The 23,551-nt window shown below is 40.7% G+C and overlaps 1 protein-coding gene across 13 annotated transcripts in view; it reads left to right on the top strand.

Annotated features, from left to right (window-relative positions):
- Window positions 1-23,551, top strand: part of PIK3C2G (phosphatidylinositol-4-phosphate 3-kinase catalytic subunit type 2 gamma) — a 244,152-nt gene that overhangs the window by 149,647 nt on the left and 70,954 nt on the right. For all 13 annotated transcript variants that reach the window (XM_058420387.1, XM_040063030.2, XM_058420389.1 and 10 more), the window contains 5 exons: window positions 14,442-14,622; window positions 16,296-16,403; window positions 18,650-18,742; window positions 20,926-21,055; window positions 23,145-23,281. In XM_058420387.1, coding sequence (XP_058276370.1) covers window positions 14,442-14,622; window positions 16,296-16,403; window positions 18,650-18,742; window positions 20,926-21,055; window positions 23,145-23,281 — 649 coding nt within the window. The remainder of the gene's footprint in view (window positions 1-14,441; window positions 14,623-16,295; window positions 16,404-18,649; window positions 18,743-20,925; window positions 21,056-23,144; window positions 23,282-23,551) is intronic.

The raw sequence follows: 23,551 nt of genomic DNA, 5'->3' as shown, positions 1-23,551 counted from the left end.
TTAAGTATTTCAGTGTAAACAGCAAAGCCAGCTTCAACATATCTCTCAATAAAATCCTGTTTTATGCTTCTTACACTTGATTTTTTTCTAGCTTGTCTAGCAAGGCTTATATCCAAGTAGATTAAAAAGATTTTTTTTTTCCCCTTACATAAGTTCTCAGTTTTCATGTTCAGCCTCCCCCAGCAATTGTTCACAGTCTGTCATCCAGCAAAATTAAAATAACTCTTCCCCCAAGGTCTCCTTCCACTTCATTCCCAAGATTCTTCTGGATTCCCTTGGAAGTGGGTAGGGGATGTAATGTGCAAAGGAGCATGATTCTGGCAGTGGAAAGGGTTGAGGCTGGGAATTCCCTCCACCTGCTCTGAGAGCACTTCTGCCTATTCTGCTTCCAGATCCCAAATCTTCTCCCAGACACAGAAGCCTGAGGAGTGTTCACTGGTTTGGGAAAGGAGGAAATTGCTGCAATGTTCCCAGTGTTTGCACAGAAGGGTGGCACTGATTGAAGTGACACAAAATACACTTTAGTCAGGCAGAGGAGCAAAGAGGGATCACTGAGGGAATAAAGGATAGCCAGAAAAATATTTTTATAGGAGGAAGGACGCAGAAAAGCAAGAGGAGAGCAGACATAAATAGTAATGTAAGTGACATAGATCTGCTATGTTCTAATAATTCTTCTTACCAGCAGTTAAGATTAAATTCCCAAGAGAACTGGGAGATCTAGAACCAGTTCCCTAAAAAAAGTATTATTCCCTGTGCTGCTACTCTACCCTTTCTGTGTAAGGTAATTTTGATTCCTGCATTGATATATGTTCCCCTGAAGACCCTTGTGCCTGGAAATGTAACCTCTCTGTGCTTCTGTCTCAGTCTAAGTTACTGATTCTAGAAAAGAGACATCAAGTCTCCTTTTGGAAAAGCCCCTGGAGATTCCTACTGGGTGCTTCCCACAAATCCTGACGCTGACTGACCTTTGCCTGACATAACTTCTCTGAGGACCTGAAGGGCTAGGAGCCAAGGAGTGGTAGATATCCAGCTATTCCTTCAGAGAATGGAGCCCTCGCATTTTGTGCACTGCAGACATATACGAGGATTTTGTCCATGCAGCGCCATAGGCAAAACCCCAATCTCTGCTATTCTGGTTTAGACCGTATGAAGAGTAATGTGGAGTCTTTGTTCCTACCCTAAAACTAATCTATATCACAGGAAGTATGAAATATTTGCTGTTCCTGTGACAGCTGCTCCCTGGCTTGAAGTGCTTGCCAGAGATTGCCCTCGTTTCCATGGTTGATGGGACAGAACAGAGTGGCACTCAGAACTTAGAAAAGCAGCTCCTGGCACACTTATTCATGCTCCTGGCTGAACGACAGGCCTGCCTGTCACTGGGTCATGCCTTTTGAAGCTCCTCTTGTTCTGGGGACCCATCACCGTACGGTCAAGTCGCACCACTGCTCCTTCCGTTGTCCCAGGAGCTCTCCCACCCTACTGCCGAGGGCAGGCCCTCTGAACAACCCCATCCAACATCAAAGCCAGCTGTGATTACAGCAAGGGCCAGAGCAGGGGACCTGCAGAGGTCCCTCCTGACATCGGTTACCTGTTTCTGCGCATTGCAAATGAATCCTGTCACTGTCTTTGTTTCTTTACTGATGCCGTTTCCGTCGTCCTTCAATTCTTGAGCCACCAGGACAGTCCTTGGAAAAGGGCTTGCAGAAAGGGTGCTCCTACCTTTGGGAGGATTGCAAATGTACCCAAATAACCAGTTTTGTTGTAGGTGCCTGTAAAGGTTTTTGTCAAATTCTAAGTTTCTAAGATTCCAACAGGTGCCATCTCTTGGATGGAGGCTTTCACCAATGACTTCTTGCAGGGTTCCACCCAGGTCGTGTTCAGCTGAGAGCCTGTCGTGGTGAAACCCACAGGACAGGGATTTTTTACATCACAATAAGAGCAAATGGCAGGCAAGTAGGGATGTGCTCTTTCTTCTGTAGCACCTGATGAAACCAAGCCTGAAAGGAAGCTGAACAAACCCAAAATTATTTAGAAGAAAAAAAAAATAGCTAGAGGGGCAGAGTTCGACACTGCTTAAATGAAGAGGTTTTTTGTTTTATTAATTTGTTTCAGTCAGTCCTGTTACAATTATATAACGGAAAATATGAAGAAAAAATGTTAAATTTAATACCTTTAAGAGAAATTACCTGATTATTCCATTCTGCCCACATCACCAGTCACATGCTTGCATTCAAATGTTCTGCTGCTAGGCAGAAAACATAAAAATCAATGATGATATTATTTGAAAGATAGCTTTATAAAAAGCCATAAGTTACAAGTGACAGCAAATGCTCTTTAGAATAAGAAACCAGTAGTTTTCAATTAGTGTTAAATGAGAAATTATGTTATGTCAGCTGATATTAAATCAGAATGAATGTCTGGATTAGTACTAAATTATCTGATGTCTGGAAAAAAATATTAATTTACAGAATTGATATTAATCAGGCTCATTAGCTTTAGCGTGGCAGCTGCCATCTTGGCTAATGAAGAAGGGACTGAACAGGGATTTCCACAGTCAAATTCATTGGCTTGGATTAACTGAAAGAACAGTTTCTCATCGTGAGTGTTGTAACACAGTGCACATTTTTAACTGAAGTAAGACCTTGTTTGCACTTCAGCAAGGGAAGTGGGGCTCTGTGTGGGAAAAAAGGCTCTGCCATTTGCAATAATTATCCTGTGAGCACTGGGCATGGAGAAGGTCAAACAGTAAACAAGATTTCGACGTTTCTGTAGCATTTCCTTTGTTGAGTGTGGCATTAAAAGTCAGTATTTATTCTTCTACTTAACCGGCTGCACAATGTCATTTGTTGGGTGTGATGACTTCTATCAGGAGAAGCACTTCAATTTAATTAAACTTTTCTAATAGGCACCAGCTTTTGAGTGACTCACACAGCCCTCAGATCTCATGTATGTGCTTTTGTAGATAGGGCAGTTTCTCAAAGTGGTTTGAAGCAGCCACGGTGGCAAATATTCCTGAATTGTCAGTGCTTTGTTGTGTGTGTCACTCAGAAGGACCTTGCTTGGTCACCACATGAAAATGGAGCCTCATTCAGAGTATGCTGTGTTTTAAATCTTTTTTTGCATCAATTCAAAGCTGACAAGTGCTGTCTTCAGCTGTTGCCTTGCTTTGTTATTAGGAGTTTTCAGACCAGCAATTTACAGGTGATTTAAACAATAATCTACATGGCCCACCCATGGCCCCACGAGTAGTGCTGGTAGGAAAAACATGGCATTTACTTGTATTAACTTTTGGCATGCATAGGGTTTTTGTCTGTCAGCAGAGTACGCATCTGAAGAAATGTGGCTGCTTCTGGGATATTCACAGAGCACTTATATGGTAATAGAGGAGGGGAAAAACGGGAGTTCTGCACTTCTGTCCTCAATCCAGCTGCAGCCTCACATGGACTGAGCACAAGGACAGCACTCTGAGGGCAAGAAAAATGCCAACAACAGATCCAGGGAGCTTCAAAATCCCAGGAGCATTCTGTGTCAGATGGCTGATCTATATTTATTCTGCCAATGCAGTGACTGCCCCTGGAGAGCTTGCTCCACTCTTTACCTGACTCAGGACATATGGAGATATGACATCTGCTTGCTGCAATAATACTTCCACAAATGTGATTGTGAATCTTGGAACCAGACCTGGACTTTTTGTCACAACAACTGAATCTTAATTCTGTTTTCTTATGAGAAAAAAAAAAATAAATATATACATACATATACACACACACACACATACACACACACACACATATATATATATATATGCCTGGGGCTGTTATTTTTTCCCATATGATTGAAAGATGCTGGCTAGATGGGTTCACACATGAGAAGAAGGTGGCAATGTTATTAAAAAGACCCACTTGCCATGGCATTTACCTCTGGCATAAGAGCAGCTTAGAAACAAACACAGCACTCTGTGGAGAGCCTATGAGAAATAAATCTCTCCTCTTTTCAAAAGGAAAACAGAAGCACAGAGAAATAAAATGATTTTGCCAAGATTACCCATCAAGTAAAATTGAGGATGGGTTTTCATTCTTATAACTGCCTTAAGTTCTTCTGACATGAAAATCTATGGATTTTAACCCCAAGGTTAAAATTCAGTTTGATCTGAAGAGGTTGATGTAAGGTTTCCTTGGTAAAAGCTTAAGAAGCAACACCTTCTGTCTTAGGGATTGATTAAAAGGGATTTTTACTTTATTCAAAAGTTTATTCAGATCTGGTCCCAGAGCTGAACATGTCTCAGCAGAGCTGAGATTGACTTTTAAATCTAGATGAAACTCTATGTCTACTCCCAGCAATGAAAGAGCAACAAGGTTAATCTCAGCAAGCCTCTGCAAACCAAGCCAACCCAATTTCACGTAGGACTCTGCCTCATTTTCCTACTGTGCTGCCCTCCAGCTCTTCTGTTTTCCATGGTAACTAGGCCAGTTGTCAACTAGGAAAATGCCCTGAGGCCATCTAAAAAAGAAAGGTTTTCTCTTTACTAATATCTTACAGCGAGATTTCTTTGGTACGGGGGCTTAACTTCAAATTCCCACTTCTCTATTTGCAAAGCTAATATTTGGTGGCAATAAAGCAGTGGAATGGAAAGAAAATCAGAATCAGACCAGTATTTAAGAAGGAGAAATCTAAAGTTATTTCCATCTCTGCTCTGTTCTTGTACTTTTGCAAGAGATATTCTTGCTAGGTGTAATGTGGAGCAAAAAATTAGTAGAGGCCACGAGAAGAGGAAGAAAAATAAAACAAGAGAGGATGAAATAAAAAACAGGCCTAGAAAAGGTATGATGATAAAGTATTCTTCTTTACCATGCAAATACTTGTTCTTCTTTCCTACCACCATCTTTCATGGTCTCTTCTATTTTAATTAAATTAAAACATGGTAGCTATCATCTTATTGGAAGAAGATTGCAGAGTGGTCTTATGCATAAGGAGAGCTGTAAGTGTGAGGAGATTTCTCCCTTAAAGGAGTCAGAATCATGAAAAGATGAAAAGGTGTGATTTGGATTCCAAAGGCTCCCCCATTGAAAATCTGATTTTTCTCTCTCTTATTCCCTGAAAACAAATGAGTTATTTTTGGAGTGTAAGGGCCCGCATAGCCTCATGATGCCTCTCTATGTGAGCCAGGAAAGTTGTCTCCAGTCATTCTATTGACAAAGTCACCCAGGTAGAGGCACAGATCTATGTGATCCCACAATCTGATCCCTGCATCCTTTGTTGTTGTGCAGCACTGAGCTGCCTCACAGCAAACTGACACAAAAAGGAGGCTCGGAAAGCACGCTGTCAGATATGAGAGACCTACTGCAAACAACGTTCTGCAATCTTGTGATTACACTGAGGTACCAGGACTGCTGAAACGCTTACAGCAGTACCTGCTGAGGCTCATTTTTCCTCCCTGCTCCTGTTAAGCACTGATCTGAATAAAGTTCCCTTTGATAGATATCGAGAAAATAAGATAAGGTGGTCTGCTAGCTACAGCAGTGATGAAAGTAAAGATCCAGAAGACAGACATGTCAGGAAATAATGTGGAATCAGTTCTTGTTGTATCTGTGCTACCTGTGCTTAAAACACTTTGGATCTACAGACAGGTTCTTCCAGAGAGGTAGAAGGGATGCTGCTTTAAAAGAAACATTAAACTCCCCACGTGTTTGTAACATATCAAATCTCATACACCCTTCCGCTGCTGTTGACATCTGAGCACCTTGTCTCCAAAAATCTGAGACTCTGCTTGAAAGATAACAGCTTTGAATGTAGACATTGTTAAAGCAAATTCCTGTAACTGACTGTAGAAAAAAATAAGAAAATTAACAGCTTTGCAGAACACATTCTTTTGAATGTCATAATATTTGAAAAACAATGTAAGTGTCTTTTCCTATTTCCCCACCCCCCTAAACCCAAACTCTTCCTTTCCCATGCCCAGAGTAATTAAAAAAAAAAAAAACAAAAACAAAAAAAACCCAAACAAACAAAGAAACAAAACAAAAAACAAATAAACAAACAAACAAAACCCCTGAAAACTCTAGGATTATAAAATAAAGATCTGGCTCAGAATATAGGAATAAAATCTGGAACTGCTCCTGTTATGAGCAGCCAAGGGCCTTAATGACCTTGTAGAAAGACAATTTCAGTCTTCTCCCTGAAGCTATTTCTGTGTTAGTATATTAATGCCATGGTTTAACCCCAGATGGCCAGCAAGCCCCACACAGCCACTGACTCACTGTCCTCTGCGGTGGGATGGGGCAGAGAATTAGAAAAGTGAGAAAATTCGTGGATGAGATAAAAACAGTTGAACAGGTGAACAGAAGCATATGAGCAAGGTAGAACAAGGAATTCATCCATCACACCCCATGAGCAGACAGGTGTTAAATCATGCACAGGAGAGCTGGGCCTCAGCACACATTGGTGACTTGGGAAGACAAACACCCATCACCCCAAATTTTCTCCCTTCCTCCTTCTTCCCCATCTTTATTTGCCGAGCATGATCCATACGGTCTGGGACATCCCTTTGGTCAGATGGGCTCAGCTGGCCTGGCTGTGTCCCTTCCCAGCTTTTTGTTCATCCTCAGCCCACCCACTTGTGGCCAGAAAAGGCCTTGGCTCTTCAAATACTGCTCAGCAATAAGTAAAACATCTGAATTATCAACTGCTTCCAGCACAAATCCAAAACACAGCCCCATACCAGCTACTGGGAAGAAAATAAGCTCTACCCCAGATAAAACCAGCAAAACTAAAAACATTTTAAAAACCAAACAAACAAACAAACAAAAGACAACAATGAACCAACAAAAAAGGCAAAGCTACCAAAGTACTGTGGCGTAACTCATTTAATTCTGCATTTTTGTGTACATTTGGGTTGCCCAATGCATGCAGAACCATGCAGAACTAGTTCTGTGTCTTACATTGTGTTTTACAGTGTCATGAGGGATTTTTTTTGTTCAGCTGTGAAGCCAATGGGAACCACAGATGCTATCCAAAGCCATTTTGATAGACATAAACTACCCAAACAATAGTCAGTTGAAGAAAAACGTTTTCAGTTTCTCCTCAGTGTATTGCCGTGATAACTGTGGCCTAAATTCAGAAACAGTACAAAGCTTTGCAAGTGCATTGGCTCTCATGGACCGCCTCAATCTGAATTAATTTCGCATTTTGTTTATACAGTTTGAAAGTAGAGTAGCTTAGTCACCTCCTGTATTCAATTAATTGCTGGCATATTGGACAGCATCCCAATAAAGGCATTGGGTCTGCTTATTTTAGTGGTGATTATCCCATCTAATCCCATTCATTGCTAGCTCCCAGTGCAGTTACCCACTGGGAAGAACACAACAATTTCTGTTATGCCTGGAATGAATGGTGCATTTCAGTTCCTGTGCGTGAATTTACTCTGAACTCTCGCAGTGACAGATTGTTGGACAATTTCATCCTTGCCGATGCTGGGGTAAGATACTGCATGAAATTCTGACAACAACACGTCGTTTGTTCTGAGGAGAAAAATCTGCAGTTTTGGAAAAAGCGCAGACGGGGGCGTGCTCAGTCGTGTGAAGAAGGCACTGGCAAAGATGGAACCAGACTTTTCGAAATTAATGCCAGACCTGAGTGCCAAGTTTCTCGTTGAATGGGAAATAATACCGCCCAATTGATAATGCTCATGGAGACCTTAAACCTTGTTTAACAATATCCTTTTTTTCTTATTTCCAAATGCAGTTTTTGTAGAGTAGATTGAGTCACTCTCTTTAAAGAGGCAGCGATGATACCTTTATTAATATTCAAAATCAGTCAGACCTACAGTTGCAAGTCTGAGCTTAAGTCACCCTCAGTATTTAATGACACTTCAGGGTGAAGGCTTTTCATTTCTGTAGCTTTGGATTGATGTTTTATTAGGGTGGGATTTTTGGTAGACCCTAGTCAGAGATTCTGAAGTTATCTAAGGTCAGTAATGCTGTACACAGATGCATTTTGAAACTACCACTAATTTTGTTGTGTTGCAGTTCTGCTGGAGGTATTTTTTTGGGTTTTGTTTGTGATAGTGCGTTAATAAATTTCTGCTTTAAGATCCTACCCAATGAAAAGGAGTAAACTAGAAAAAGACACATTTTGCTAACAATTTTTTAATTTTAATTTTTTTTACCAGCTGGAGCAGAAAGAGACAGACACTGTTAGCACTGCTTTTTACTGGATGAGTCTTGTAGCACTTACATTGATGTTATCATAGCCATTCAACAAACTGGAGAAGACCTTACAAGGGTGATTGTTTCTTGCTTAAACCTTAGACCAAGCAACATCTGGTAGTGACAGTGGTACCTGTGCACCATTATACTTTCCGATTAATTCTTGATACAGTTCATTTTCAAGGTTCATTTCATTTCTCTTTCACTTTCAAGCTCTTTTTCTTCCCACCAACACTGGTTTTATCTGAGATTCATTTTCTTAATGCAAAGTGTGCGCAGTTAACTATATTACATATCAAATAAAACATTTTTCTGCTAGGCAACCTCAGCAGGGTTTGGCACCTTCCCTGCATATCATAGCATAGGCTTTGTTTTCACTGATCTGGTAATTTTTTTTGTGAGTCAGCAGGACACACATTCCACAGTTCAGGCATTCAGTGGGAGTGGGAGGAGGTGCCTCGATTGAATCTACTGAATCAAGTGATTTGCCTGAGTGCAAATTGTGCTGTGCTGTTCATAAAGAATTTCGAGAGGTTAGGAAATAATGGCAATGTTGTGTTTCTCAGGCCTAACCCGCATACTTTATATGTCTGCAACAATATTTTGTTGTCAAAGGGAGATCAACGTGGTAGACTTCTGTTCTGTGTTATAAAAAGAGAATCAGAAAAACAAAAGCATGTTAATCACGTGGTATCTTAGAACAAAATTTCACTTTATGCAGAGTTATTTTCTGTTCAAGGGTAATGCTTTGGAAAATGAGTCTATAAAAGCAGCTCTGTTTTATGAGAAGCAGCATGTGGAACTGGCTGCAGGTTTCTCATGTGAGAGGACTGAAGAGCCAAAAGTGGACAGGTGCTTCAAGCAACGGAACAGCTGCTGTTTCTTCATCTTGGAGACTTATTGGTTACAAAGATTCAGAGAAAATGTACCACACTTTGCTCAGTCCACTCAAGAAACATAAACTTTCACTCTCCTCTTGTTCTAGAATAGAAATAAAGATGAAAGATCAGCAGATGAAGCAGAGCTTTGCCTCCTGTGCCTCTCCCTTTCTTCTGGCTTTGTATTTGGTCAAAGAAAGAGAGAGCAAAAGGAAATTCAGTTCTCATCCTTCCAGTCAAATGTCCTTGATCTGTGTTTCTGTAAATCTGCGGAAAATGCTCTGTACTCCACTCAATGTCTCTTCCATCCTTGTTGCACAGTCACTTCTGCCTGATTGACTTTGCTCCCCATTTTCCCCTGCAGAAATTGCATTGCCCTCAACATGCCAGGTATTTTGTGTTTCTCATCAGTTAGTTTGTGTTTATGTCTGTTATTTTGTTGCCTGCAACGCCCCAGTAATGGTGCATTGTTGTTTCTGTGTTCCTGTTCCCCTTTCTTTGATCTGTGGTACATAAATCACACCTTTCTAGAGTTTGGGACTGGCTGTCCAGTGTAATACTGGGGAGACAAAAAGCTAAAAAGCAAAGAGAGGTTTTACTTGCAACTGAGTAATTAATTAATAGCAGCAGTTGCCTGCTCATCCTCATGACCTTTCACAGGGTGGACGGAGTTCTTAATATTCAGCTGTACATTTTTTGTCATCTCTGCTATCTCTGGGGAACTTGCACTGAGTCTTAAGGAACTGCAAAACCTGAGTGAAGTCCTACAGGCAAACCAGCCCTGTTACTTATTCTCCTCTTTAAGAATGCAAATGTAAATGTTTTCTTTGAGGAGTGGAAAATGAAAACAGCGAAAAACTTCAGGCGTGTGCCACAGCTCCATGGCACAATAAAGCACAAAGGACAGATTAGGAGTCTTGCAGGATGTCTAAGGATAATCAAGACAGATGGCAACCTCAGACACAGAAGCTGTACAGTGGTAGAGAGGTGTTTTCTGTGTGCTAATCTTTGATAGGAAGGGCTGGGGAGAATAATTTTAAAGCAGTTATTGCCATAATGAGTGGCAGTCTTGTACAGTTATTTGCTTTTTTTGTGGTTTGTCCCGCCTCCAATTTAGCAAAACAGAAAACAAACATGAAAAGCATATTGAGTTCCTTGGTCAGGTTTACCAAAGATTAACCAGCTCCAGAAGGCAGTTCAACACTCACCTCACAACCCTAAGGCACCTCGTTTTCATGGTGTGTGTCTGAATTCAAAACCTTCTTGCAGAATGTACAGAATGAGTGCTAGTAGGCACCACTTTTGTGTAATAAATCCCAGAAGAGCACTTGGGAACAAATTAACTGGGATCACTGTCCTGATACCATGTCTAAATAATCCTGTCAAACTGCCTTGCTCCTTTGTGACAGGTAGGTGCTAAACCTGCAGTCAGATACTGCAAATCCTGGCCTTTTCTTCTTGGGGTTGGGGGTTTTTTTGGTACAATGAGGTTTGACAGGCTACCTGTGAGCTAATCTGTCCTGTCAGACATCGCTCGCTGGCTTGCCCTCCTCCCCTTTCTGAAGGAGACAAGGAGCAGATGTTCAAGCAGCAGAGTTGTCTGAGCCACCTCACTCTTTCATTTGTCTGCCAAATCCTGCTCAGAGAGCAGACTGTGTCAGCTTCCCTGCCTTCCAGCCCCACAGAGGGAGAACGAGGCCAGCTCACCTGTTTTTCCACCAAGACCCATCCAATCTCCTTCCTTCTTTTTTCCTCTTTTTTTTTTCTTTTTTTTCCCTTTTTTTTCTTTTTTTTTTTTTTTTTTCCCTCTATTACCCTTTTTTCTACACCTGGTAGGTTTAGCCCTGGTTCTCCTTCTCTGGCAAAGCAGCCTGACTCAGAATGAGGGTGTTTGTCCCAAATCACAGAACCTGAAGAGTAAGGAAGTCTCTCTGTTTGTTAGGAGCAAGATGCTCCATCTAGGCCTGGCATAAAGCCAGGCTTTTACACTGAGTTCTGTCTTGCAGAATCCTGCGAAAATTATCAGGAAAAAAAAACAACTTCACATGCTTCTCTACTGGCAGCCTTGGGGTTTAAATCATTCCAATTTTGCCTTCCTCTGTCACATCTAGGCATCCTGTTCTAACTTGAAAATTTCATTAGTGTCTTGAGCACTTCTCCGGCTTCAGAAGCTGAAGATTTTCCTATATCTGCTGAGTTCTCTCCATGGCAGGGTGAAGACGTGTGTGCCAGCAAGCTGGGGAAGACAGAGCGGAAACATTCGTTCATTTGTCAGATAAGCATTTCAGGAGGGCCCACAATGAGTCATCACGTAAAAACTGTCCTCTGCATCCTCTTTGGGACCACTTTTACAGAATGAGTATAAAAGTCAGACCCCATGGGTGCACAGCCTTTTGCAAAGGAAGGTCTGCAGGCTTTTAGGAGCACACCTGCCCCGGCGGGCAGGCAGAGGTGCTGCTGGACCAGTTGCTTGACATGTTTTGAGTGCAGAGCCCCAGATCCCCTGTGGGAGCTGCTGGGGAAGCACATGGACTGTCAGAAGCTGCTGTGTGTGTTCAGGCTGAGCCCATGCTGGCAGGGACGTGGATTTTACCAGGGACATCATGATGACTGCTTCAGTTTTCCCCACGGACTGGGCTCCAGAACAACACATGAGAGGATTCAGTCTCCATACATCCTCTGTCCTCATGGACGCCTCACGCATAAACTCTCAGAATCTGACCCATAATCCTTTCTCAGAAAGGAAAAAAAAAATCTTTATATCATATGTATATATAAGCTTATTTTCTGTAAACAATCAGCCACAAGAATAATCAAAAAAAGGATCTTTTACACTGATCTGTGCTATGCAGGGAGCAGCTCTGTCTAAAATAGTAAACTGTTTTGGTTTTACTATTTTGCTTCCTGTATGTGAAATCCTAAGCCTTTCATTTTAGGGAGATAAAAGCTGGTTTAATGTTCTCTGCATCTGAGAGGATTAAGGGGCCATCTCAAACCTGAAGAGGTGTGGAATCCTTTGTGGATTCCCTAAATATGTACTACTAAAAATGGAGTAGGTGAATGCATACGATTGAGATGCTTGGGAGCTGATTCCAATGCAAGCCTTAGCGCAGACAGGGCTCCACACCAGTGTTAGATGTCCTGTTCAAAACAGATATCATCACAGTGATAGTGTAAGTGCATTTGTATTTGCAGGACAGAAATTAAAAAATTTAATCTGACTGTGTGCTAAGAAAAATGCAGTTTGGCTGGGCTGAGGTTGAGCTGGACTTTGCTTTGATAGACTAAAATTCCTGCTCACGTGGCAATTTGGGCTGTACCAGTGATGCATTTATTTCAAAGGTAATCACCAAGCCTCTTCCTGACTGGCTGTTGGGAGTGGACTGAGTGTGTTTTTATTTTAAATGGTCTTGTTTGCCAACAGCTGAGCTAAAAGGACTCTGCAGAGTGTGATGCAGTGCCCTAAACACAGGCTGTTTAGAGAGCACAGGGAATCTGAGACATCTGTATGGGGGGGGCACACATGAGAAGTTGCCTCTAGTGGACCCATGCCCTTCCAAGGCAGCAGCTGGAGGAAGTGGATTTCCTAGGGTACCTAAAACAGCATGAGCTATTGACACTTAAGCAGATGAATCCCATCCAGAGGGATCTTGGGCTTACGCTGATGGAAGTATGAAAGATTATGTTTATCCAGTGCCACGTGAACGTGTGCTCTCAGCCTTCCTCGGTTTGTGAAAGGTTCAGGGTAAGAGCACAGCAGCCTCTGTGGGCTGAGATTTGCCTTCCACCAGGCATTGCAATGACAACTTGCGTTTCTTTTGGATCCAAAAAGTAATTATTTGTTTTTTGCTAGTCTGCAGGGGGAAAAAAAAAGTAATTTCCGACTTCTGCAGAGAGTGTCGATGATAAACTTCTCATATCGCTTCCCTTTCATGTCTAGGCACTTCTGATAGAAACACCACTCATTCTTTAAGGATTTTCAAATCCTCAGATGTTCCGAGATTTTGTGTAACTGGCAAGGCTTTTCAGAAACCAGAAGGTGATATTGTTCTGCCTTGAATTATATGGGAAAAGTGGACCTAGAAAAATCACTGCTTCATAAAAGGTCCCTCCACACCAAAGGAGGCATGTGCTGCAGTAGCAATACTGCAATGCCTTATATATGATTTGAAGGAGCTGAAGTGTCTGTAGGAATTATAGTTTTTCCGCCTTAAATATCAGTGCTTCAAATAATTTCTTGTTCTTGCTTTTTGTTATGTGACATTTGTGACATATTCATCCATACAATGTGCCTTGAAAGTCAAGAGCTTCTCTGATTTCCGTCCTGAGAAAAGCAGCATTATTTTTTAGGTCGAGGAAACTGCATTAAGATTCAGACATTTATGAGGGATTTAAGGTTTGAGGAGTTCTTAAGGATGGAGCTGTGAGGGGGAAAGTTCACTCAAATGCAAAGATGAATTCACCAGTCCTTCAGGCAGAGGGAAATCCCAGGCGATGGGCAGGATGTCAACAGCAATATAGAGCTGGTGATTCCATCTACACTTACAAAAATAAATCAGTGTACAAAACCTCTGGCCTGCATAAGGAAAAAAAAAATCCCAGTGATCAATTTGATTAACTAAAAAAAAAACCTCTCTAAACTTCCCAGCTTTCCTGACCCAAATAAATATGCAATTAGAGAAGACTGCATGGTGATTATTATTAAAAAGAGCATGGATTTGGTTTCATTTCTGACTTTTATGTTGGCAGTAATTCGAGTTCCAAAGCTTTCGCAGGCTTCAGAAGAACTGAAAGCTGAGTTTTGCTTTAGACCAGCACTTACCAGTAAAGAAAGGAATAAAATGGGCTAATTTCACTCTTTTTAGCACTATAGCCAATTTCAGAAATGTTTCCTCAGCTTAAATAGTGACATTTTCTAGAACTGATGGTACATCTGAGACTAAAACAGTCTTCAAATTCACGTCCTAGCTGAAAGATGTGCTTGCTTGTATAAGTGACCTGATAGGAGAAAAAAAAGAAAAAAAAATAGGGATATATATTTAACACTGGACTCCTAACTCGTTACTTCTTTTCACTTTGTTAAATTTTCTTGCAGAAATAAGAAGCAATATAGGCATTGCACTATATATGACAATAAGAAATTACAGTTTTCTGTTTATTCAACACATTTGGAATCTCATTAGTTGACAAATGGGACTTGAGTCTCATTGCCTACAAACAATATTTTTTTTTTATTGTCTGCTGCCAAAAGTGACCAAATGCAGATCAGTCTGGAGTTTATTGTTCCTGCTAGAACTGATATATAATAAAATTCATTTTTAGATACACAGATTTTTTTTTTTTCCCCTCCTTCCTTCAGGCTGCTGAAGAATGCACAGAATGAAGTTCATTTCAGAATGTGGTATAAGAAACTACTGGCTGCTCTCCAATTCTGTGCTGGACATGCCCTGAACAATGAGTTTTCTAAGGAAGAAAAACTCATCAGAATTCTGGAAGACATTGCCATAAAAGTGAAAGCTGCCAGTGACCCAAAAAGACAGGTTTGTAAAAAAATACTGCCCCTTCCATTGAAGTTTCTGCAGGGAATTTTATTTTTTGTAAGGTAACATGTCTTTCCTTTAATACCCTTTACATAATTAAGCCAAAGATTTAACTAAACTTTATAAATACTTTTCTGCTCTGAAAACAGGTAACTCATAGATATTTAATGGGACAACTCCCATCACTATTACTCTTGAGGTCTGCAGCTCTTTTAAGCCATTTAAATTCCTTCATCAGTGGTTTTTCAGATGGACTTGGAGGTGGCCAGAAATAATGGCAACAAGGCTGATCATCATTCCACTGAGAGGAAAACTCACATTCAGCACCTTATCCTAAAATATTTGACTCCTGTAGAGATGCAGTATTTCTTGAGAGCTTTGCTAAGAGTTGTTCTTGGCAGGCTGGACATATTCTCATTTCTTAGCAAAGACAGTCAGGGTGGAATGTTGTTAATATCTCAAATATAGCTCTCAGCAAAGAACACTGAACATATATCTGCAGAGATGCCTCCCTGGCAGTAGAAACTTGCAGTTTTCTTCCCCAGTGGGTGCAGCTTTTATGTTGCATAGGTACATTTCCAGTTCAGAACTGTTAATTTTCCAGGACAGCTGCTGTTGCTTACCTGGCGTGTAAAACTGCTTCTTGTTGAAATCACAGCAAGGCAGAGCAGAAAGCCAAATAAAAATACACTTGCCACTGCTGGTTATCATGAACAATATCATGAATCTTTCTGCCTTGTTAAGGGTTCAAAGATTTTCAAAGGGTTTCTCAGAAAACTCTCAGTGCTGCTACTGCGAGCAGCAAAGCAAACATGGAAGTAATAAGACAAAAATATTTGCCAAAGGAAAATCCGTGTAAAGAAAAAGAAATAGTAGTAATACATTATACAACAGTGATGCATAATTCAGATTTTAGAGATTAATCTCAAGGCTGCAGTTACTTTGATACTGAGGAGCTCCCAAATTTTGCATTTAACAGAGTTAGGCAAGGGGGATCACAGTGCTGAGGCAACAAGCAACAGGTTGGGACGATCTTAGGAGAGGCAAAAAAACCCCATGAGATACCGCAGAGCAGTACAAGGCTAGTACAAGTACAATCAACCCCTAGTGAAGGGTATCAAATCTGAGAATCATGGAATGGTTTGGGTTGGAAGGGATCTTAAAAATCACCTGCTTCCAACCCCTGCCATGGGCAGGGACACCTTCCACTAGACCAGGTTGCCCCACCCAGACTGGTTTCACATGTAGGGATTTTTCCTGACATCCAAGCTAAACCTACCCTCCCTCAACCTGAAGCCATTCTCCCTTGTCCTGTCGCTCCATGCCAATGGAAACAGACTCTTTCCAGCTGACCCTATGGGGCAGTATGAGCTGGTAGCACATCTAGGCAGAAAAAACATCAACCTTTTTTTTTTTTTTTTTTTTCCTTTTTGTTCCATTTTTTATGCTTTATCAAGCAGAAAAAGTGGAATAAAATTACCGTTCTTATTTATAATACCCCAGTGTGACCTCGTCAGCTATTATAAAGTCGCTTGGATGCTACCGGCTCTGGAAATTGCATTACTTGTTTAAAGTACAGAAAGATAGTTAAAAAAAAAAAAAAAATTGAAATAAATAAGCAGAAAGCAGCTTTTTTGTTCTTTCATGCTACCATAACTGTTCACGTGCTGCAGGAGGTGTTAACGGTGGAGCTCAGCAGACTCGAGCAGTTCTTCCAGGAGGTGAAGGTTTGCCGGCTCCCCCTGAACCCTGCACTTGCTGTCCAAGGTGTAGAGGCAGATGTAAGTGTCATCAACTACATTTTCAGTTTTGGTTTTTAGTGTAAAGGGGAGAAGGAGAGAATGCCTGCATGGATTGGGAAATGACTGTAGTGCCATCGAGCATAAATCACCTGGTTGGTTTACATCCAGCCCAGCCTCCTTCAGACCAGGGGCCTTTGCCTGAGGCAGAGGCGACAGGACGGGTGGGGCAGGTGCTGCATGTGTGTCACTCCAGCCAGAGATTGCAGCTCTGAGCAGCCCATTCCCAGCTCAGCTGCCCTGAGCGGCTGAGTGTTGGGTGTTGGTGGTGTTGGGTTTGGCAAGGGCACCTGGAAGCTGGGACCTGGTCCCCACCAGGTAGCTCTTGGTGTCAGGTGTTTTTCCCATCCAAGACTCTCCCACATCAGGTATGGGAGCAGCAAAACCTCTAGGGCCAGCTGTCTGTTTGCAGAGCTGACTGAGAATTGCTAATATATTAAATATTCACGCTAGCTTATCTGTATCTACGACCCCTATTGAAAATGACTTAAGGATAAAAGGAATAGCAGTGATCTTCAGTGTTACTTGACTTTGACTGCAGTACTAAGATTTGGTTATTCGGTGTTCAGAAATATTTTCATAAACAACATGATGCCAGGCTGATTCATCTCCAGAGAAGGAAAATATATCCAGCAGGAAGAAAAAACCAAACCTGAACAGCCATATACATAACCAGTTGTAACTGCCTAATTACAGCAATTTGTGCTCTATTTTTGTTCTCTGGCTCATTATCCATAGCAGACCTGGTTCTAAGAGGTGCTGATCCCTTCAATTGCCTCTGACCTGTGTTTCTCCAAGTAATTGCTATTCAGCCTTGATCTGGTGGAGAACTGAGGTCTTCCAGCACCCCACAGGCTTGGGTGAATTATGTGTGATACAAGTCAGAAGGATTTGAAGCCTGCTGCCTCTCCCTGCTTTCAGGCTTTTGGAAATAATGACTAATGGAAAAGTATCTCACCACAAAGTCATGGCATTTATACTGCACCAGCTTGGCTGGACAGAGACAAAAATGTTTAAATGTAATATCTGAAGAGGTTTCTTCTGTTTTGTTTTTTGGGTTTTTTTTTTTTTTTCATTTTCTTATATCATTATAGGCCATTATCTTTCTATAAATACATGTAGTTCCTTGATTGGACTGCACATCAGTATAATCATGCAAATTAGAACTTTTAAGTGCTTATAATTACCTAAATTTAATTCATTTTGGTGTCATCTATTGATTTTACCAGTAGCAAGCCCCGCTCCCAGCTCCATCAGAGCCACATTATCTCACAGGAACCTTTCAAGCACTCACTGAGGCTTTTCAATGGGCAGAATTCCGTGGGGGGTCGGGATCTCATGGCTGATAAAAGCTCTGGCCCATCACAGAGCTCTGGGGTGGCTGGGACAATATCTGCATGCTGGTGCCACGCTTTGAGATGTTGAGATGAAAAGCAGCAGACAGCTGTGTCTGGTGGAGCTGGAATTAGCCTCCCTTACCCTGCAGCCTGTCAGGACAGCAGCAGCTCTTGTGCGGTGCTCATTATTCCCAGAAACCAGGCTGTTAATTTGCCATTGTCTTTAGCTGGTTTTGAGGGGCTTCCCCGCCACCCCTCCTTGGGTGTTTTTAATGAGGGTGATAATTCCACCCCAAATTCTCACAGGATTTGCAGCACTTGGCTCATTAATGCTTTTGAGATCTTCAGGTGGAAGGAGCTGTAGAGCATGAAAGTCGGAGTTTGTGCTTAATTATGATAAATTCCACATAAAACAGAGCGTGATTTTCAAAATTTCCCGAATCCTCAGCCAGAGTGAGGCCATCAAAGAAATTGGCAGGTTTTTTGCTTCCATGTCTGATTGGGCAGGGCTGGGGTTTTTTTCAGAGAACAATGAGCTTTTCAATGCTTTAAGATTCATTAGATCAGTCTTATACAATTCATCCACCTCAGTTCTAGGCAAAGCTCATTGTTGATAGCCCTGGGTGAAAATGAAGGAGAACAATTAGTACATAAAATATTATCTGTTCGTATGGTCTGATATTTAAGTGAAGCAAGTTGTCTGAGGAAAATAATTTCTTGTTTTTCAGACCCACTGAAACAGTCAATAATATCAAGAATTATTTATTTTTGCTGCCAGTGCTACTGAGAAATGTTTAAAGTTGGGATCTTTTTTCGGAGGAATTGTATTGGCCTGGTGTTTTGTATTTGTGACACTGTTGTTCTTCTGTCTCATCTTTCTTTCCCCTGCAGTCATGTTCCTATTTTACATCCAACGCCTTTCCGTTAAAAATCTCCTTCATCAATGCGAATGCTCCAAGTGGAAACATCAATGTTATTTTTAAGGTATGTTCTTCCTCTAACCCTCAGGTCTTTTCATGTGCAAAATGATCATTTAAAATTCACCTAATTTATGTTTTAAACCTTGAGTCTGAGAATAGTTGATTTAGCTCTGCTGCTTGTTTATCCCTACTGTTTTTGACACTAGGACTTTTAATGAAATATGTTGAGGCAATACACTAAAGTGTCACTTTTTTGATCAACAGAGAATCAAATCAATTATGGCAGGTTTTTTGTTTTTTGTTTGTTGGGGTTTTTTTTCCATAGTGAAGACAACCAGACTAGAATATAAAGGTTGTATTTTAAACCTAGTTTATTAACGACATAAAAATCAGAAGGCAAACCTCAGAGAAGAGATAGATCAGAATGAATGAACCCTCAGCCTTGTCCATACATCTCTAAAAAATCAAACTACTGGAGTGTTAGAGGCTCCATTTGGCACACAAACCTAATTCTGCCTCTGTCAGCCAGCGTGGGGGAATGGAGGAAGACGGAGGTGGAGGAGACAGCGGAGGAGCTCTGTCTCATTGGAGTTACTTGAAGGAAGTGACTCAAACTAAACTCTGCTTTATTTCGCAGCTGACACCTAGAAAAGCTTCAGAGTTCAGAAAAGTCCATCCACAAAAGACAATACATGCTTTCTAAAGTTAGTTCCCTTTCAAAGGAGCAAAAGTCTTCCCTAAAAGTGGATATTGGTTTAAGAGAAGAACTAAAATTCTCAGTATGGATGATGGATACAAAAGGGTTGGTTGCCAATGGGGTTATTCTTAGATATTTTGCAGAATCATTTTCTAAATGAGAAATCTGGAAATTTGGTATAAATAAATTTTAAAAAAATAGATTTTATGCTGTCTTAAATTAACTTGCCCTTTAGAGCAGCTGTGATTCTCAGAAATAGAAGAATGATTTCCAGGCCTGCTAAGGGGAGAAATTAGCAATTTTAAGTTTTTCTGAACATTTAGAAACCTGGTTCATTTGCTGTTTCATCTGAGAATCAATATTAAGTAGCAGGTTCCTACTAACTTGAGCAAACACCTGCTCATGGGGCTTTTAAACAATTGCATTGGTTCTACTCAAAAATTTTTGTTCTTACCTAGTAATGTTCAGCAACCAACCCATTGTCCAGTTGCTGTAGAAGTATTATAGCTGCTGTTACCTTCTCCTGTCAGCAAAAGATTGTGTTAAAATGCCTTTTACTTGTACTATAGTTCCATTTCTTATTCATGACAGATAACTCATACACAAATGATAAGCACAATAAATGATAAGGGAATCTTACTAAATTGTCTTCCCCTCATATGTGTGAGGGAAGGTAAGTGGTGAGAATAAGATTTTTTGCATTTTAGGTGTTAAGAATTAATTGGAGTCGAGATTATCTTTTGATGAGAGAAAAAATAAATTCCGATATTCTGTCTTTTTAAGATGAGTTTATGTCTCCTCAAGTACTTATTCCCTGGCAGTAAATGTCTGCAGATTGGAACGCTTGTGTAAAAAGAATGTAATGAATGAATAAAGCACTTAAAATGCCAGTAAAAGTTATGCATTTTATGTGGAATAGGATGGGGGGAAACGAAAAATCAGCGCTGTTGTTTTCACATGCCATTTACTCAGCCATGGTTGAAAATAATCTCTTCATTAATTCTTGTGGCTACAATTAAAGCCTCATTTCATTGAGATTATTGTTTGACTAACTCCATGGGGAGAGGGGTCATCACTGCATCACTGCTTGGAACTGGATACGAATCACGTTATGGGTAAAATGTAAATTTATGATAAAATTCCCTTGCAAATACCAAGTTGTGAGGCTTAACGTTAGACAAACGCTGTCATTTGTGCAAAGGGATCTAGCATTAAGTAGACTTTAAAATGTAACTAAATTGGGATCCTACCTCCGGATTAAACTTTCAAACTCTAATAATTACATAGGAATAGTAAGCAGAAAGGCCACAGTTAAGCAGGGATCATTTGTTACCATCTCGGTGGCTGTCAGAACTGTTCCTGTCCATGTGTGCCATCTGCTCTGTCCTCTTCTGACACAGAAAGGTAAGTAGCAACTTTGAAGGAAAGCATAACAGAGTTACTGAAATGAATGGAGCTGCTTTGGTGGGCAAAAACGTCCCAGTTAAACAGGACATTATTTCCGTCTGGTATTGAAGGGGAAAACTGAATTTTGTGTGCAATTCTCACAGATAGGTGATGATCTACGTCAAGACATGTTGGTTCTGCAAATTATCCGAGTGATGGACAGCATTTGGCTCCAAGAGGGACTGGACATGCAAATGATCATTTATAGGTGTTTATCTACTGGGAAAGGACAAGGTCAGTCTTAAATTATAAAACGAGCCTGTGTTACATTATTCATATTTCATGTAAACAGCGGTATATAGAATTTATTTATTCTGCCTCTCTGGAACTCCTTGGATTTTGTAGCAACTTGAGCTAGAATTTTCCAAAAGCCTCAACACTGTGAGCTTGCAAAACATCCTTAAATTCACATAACAAAAAAGAGGGCTTTGGAGAAAATTTGCCATAGCTACTGAAGTTTTAATCCAGTGTAGTCCTACATAGATGCTTAAATGAGGCTAGATGCATGTGGCTACAGAAAGTACCTGCAGACGAGTGATGACAGCTTTGTGCTGTTGATTTTGAAATATTATTCTTGTGATTTATGTTGCTTAGGGCAGGCCTGACTCATCTGAAAGCTCTATTTCTCTCTTTTATGGTTGTTACAGCAGAGCTGCAGCAGGGATACCAATTGCTTGCTGTAGAAATCTGCTGACAGCAGTAAGCTGGCTACATTTCCCTGACCAAATCTTCTACTGGAAATAATCCTAGCTCAAATAGAAGGCTGATGTATCCAGATTACCTGCTGTACAAAAGCTATTAAAATAGAAAAATTAAAAGAAGATCATTGCTTTCTGAGCCTCCAAGTGAACTTGAGAGAGGGGGAATGATCTAAAGGAAAAAAAGAGAAAAGGATAGATGAGTTCAGGCATAAGGCATGTGGTTGTGGTGACCTGGAAAAAACTCCTCCCTTCTTTGTAGGGATGGGAGTCGAAGCTTGAAAGCTTCTGCTTCAAAGGCAGATAATACAAGAATACTATTTCTGGACATGACATTATATACAGACTCTTCTATACACTAATGCTTAATTTGATGTTTGCCAAGAGAGATACAGGGATCATCTGCAAATTATATTCTCTCCCTGACAGTCTCTTCCTTCCAGCATCACAGCAGCAAAAAAACCCCCTCAGTGTCTCACAGCTTTTCCAGATGTCTTTCCTTATGAGTTTACATCAGTGTTGAGATAATTGATTTGCAGTTAATAATTAAGGATAAAGGGCAAGTGACATGCCTGTGGTCACACAGGACACATGCTTTGGGAGGTTTGGGTACACAGATTTCCCAAGCCCTGGGCTAATGACTTACTCCATGGCCACCCTTCCCACACGAGGGGGATGGGAGATGGCAATTTCATGGTCACGCAAACACAGAAATCACTTTTCACTGAAATCCAGTGAAAACTGAATAAAGCGCTGGTAGAATTCCACCTCCCAGGCACGGTGAAGTCGAGGAGCCTGTAAAATTCTTAGGGATAATTAGAACTGTTAGAGAGACCAAGTAAAATTCTCAGAGAAAGTCCTCCCTGTGAGGTGGAGTAGCAGGGTGACATGCCAGGCGACCACACATGGGGACAGGCACAGAAGGCTGGAAAGCCAGGTCTCAGTACCAAAAAAAGGAATTAAGTTCGTGCAGTAAGGACAGAGGATCCAAGTTAAGCATTGCAAAATTCTTGACTTCTCTCTGCACTGCAGAGTCCCAGCCTGTGACACACAGGATCAGGCTAATTGCTGCACTTACCCACTACCATTTCTCCAGGCTGTGATCAGTGACACATTCTCCAGAGTAATTTCTGCACCTTTGTAGACAATAAATACATATGAAACAACTTTATATATATTAGTAAATATATGATCCTACTTTTTAATTTTTTTTAGGTTTTTTTGTTGTTGTTTGTTTGTTTGTTTGTTTTAGGTTTTTGGGGTTTTGTTTTTTTTTTTTTAGTTTTTTACATATTCTACCCACTTTGAATCTCTCTAAACTGTTCATCATATTGGTAATTTGAGGCAGTTACATCCACAATATTGTTGTTGGTGATTTTATTTCTCCTTCACAGCACTGCCCCTTTCCACTCAGTGCCCTTTATCTCTGATTTCCAAAGAGCGAGAGTAAAACAATACTGATCTATATTTTCTGCTGCATTAATTATTTTTAAGCTTTTTACAACGTGTTTTGGGATTTTTTTTTCTGCACGAAATTATCAAAAACTGGCAGTATGCATTGATTGTCTTCCTATGTTTTTAAAAGTTGGGGATTTTTTCATGCAAACTCTTTTCCATCTGATTAGGACTGGTACAGATGGTGCCAGATGCTACCACACTAGCGAAGATCCACAGGGAGTCTGGACTGATAGGACCACTGAAAGAAAACACAATTAAGAAATGGTTCCGCCATCATCATCCTCTGGAATCAAGTTACCAAGAGGTAACATCATAATGAAGCTTATTACACATTTCCTGCTACGCCATGGGGAAAAAAAAAAAATAACCAAATTACAGTAGGCAGCAAAAACGAGTGGCTCAGACACGAGACAAACAAGTCTCATGCAGAGAAACCAGGGAATCCACTTAAAATGTCACTCCCTTGCTTTTTATCAGGTGCACGGTATTAGATTTTCTAAAAACATGTGTCATAGAGATGTTTTGAAATTTAGTAGCAAAGTGAAGAGAAATTGAAATAGAAATTGTCTTGAAC

Source organism: Hirundo rustica, chromosome 4, assembly GCF_015227805.2.
Source record: "Hirundo rustica isolate bHirRus1 chromosome 4, bHirRus1.pri.v3, whole genome shotgun sequence".
Classification (NCBI taxonomy): domain Eukaryota; kingdom Metazoa; phylum Chordata; class Aves; order Passeriformes; family Hirundinidae; genus Hirundo; species Hirundo rustica.
Note: the sequence above shows the minus strand (reverse complement) of the source record. Positions and strands in the feature narration are given on the sequence as shown.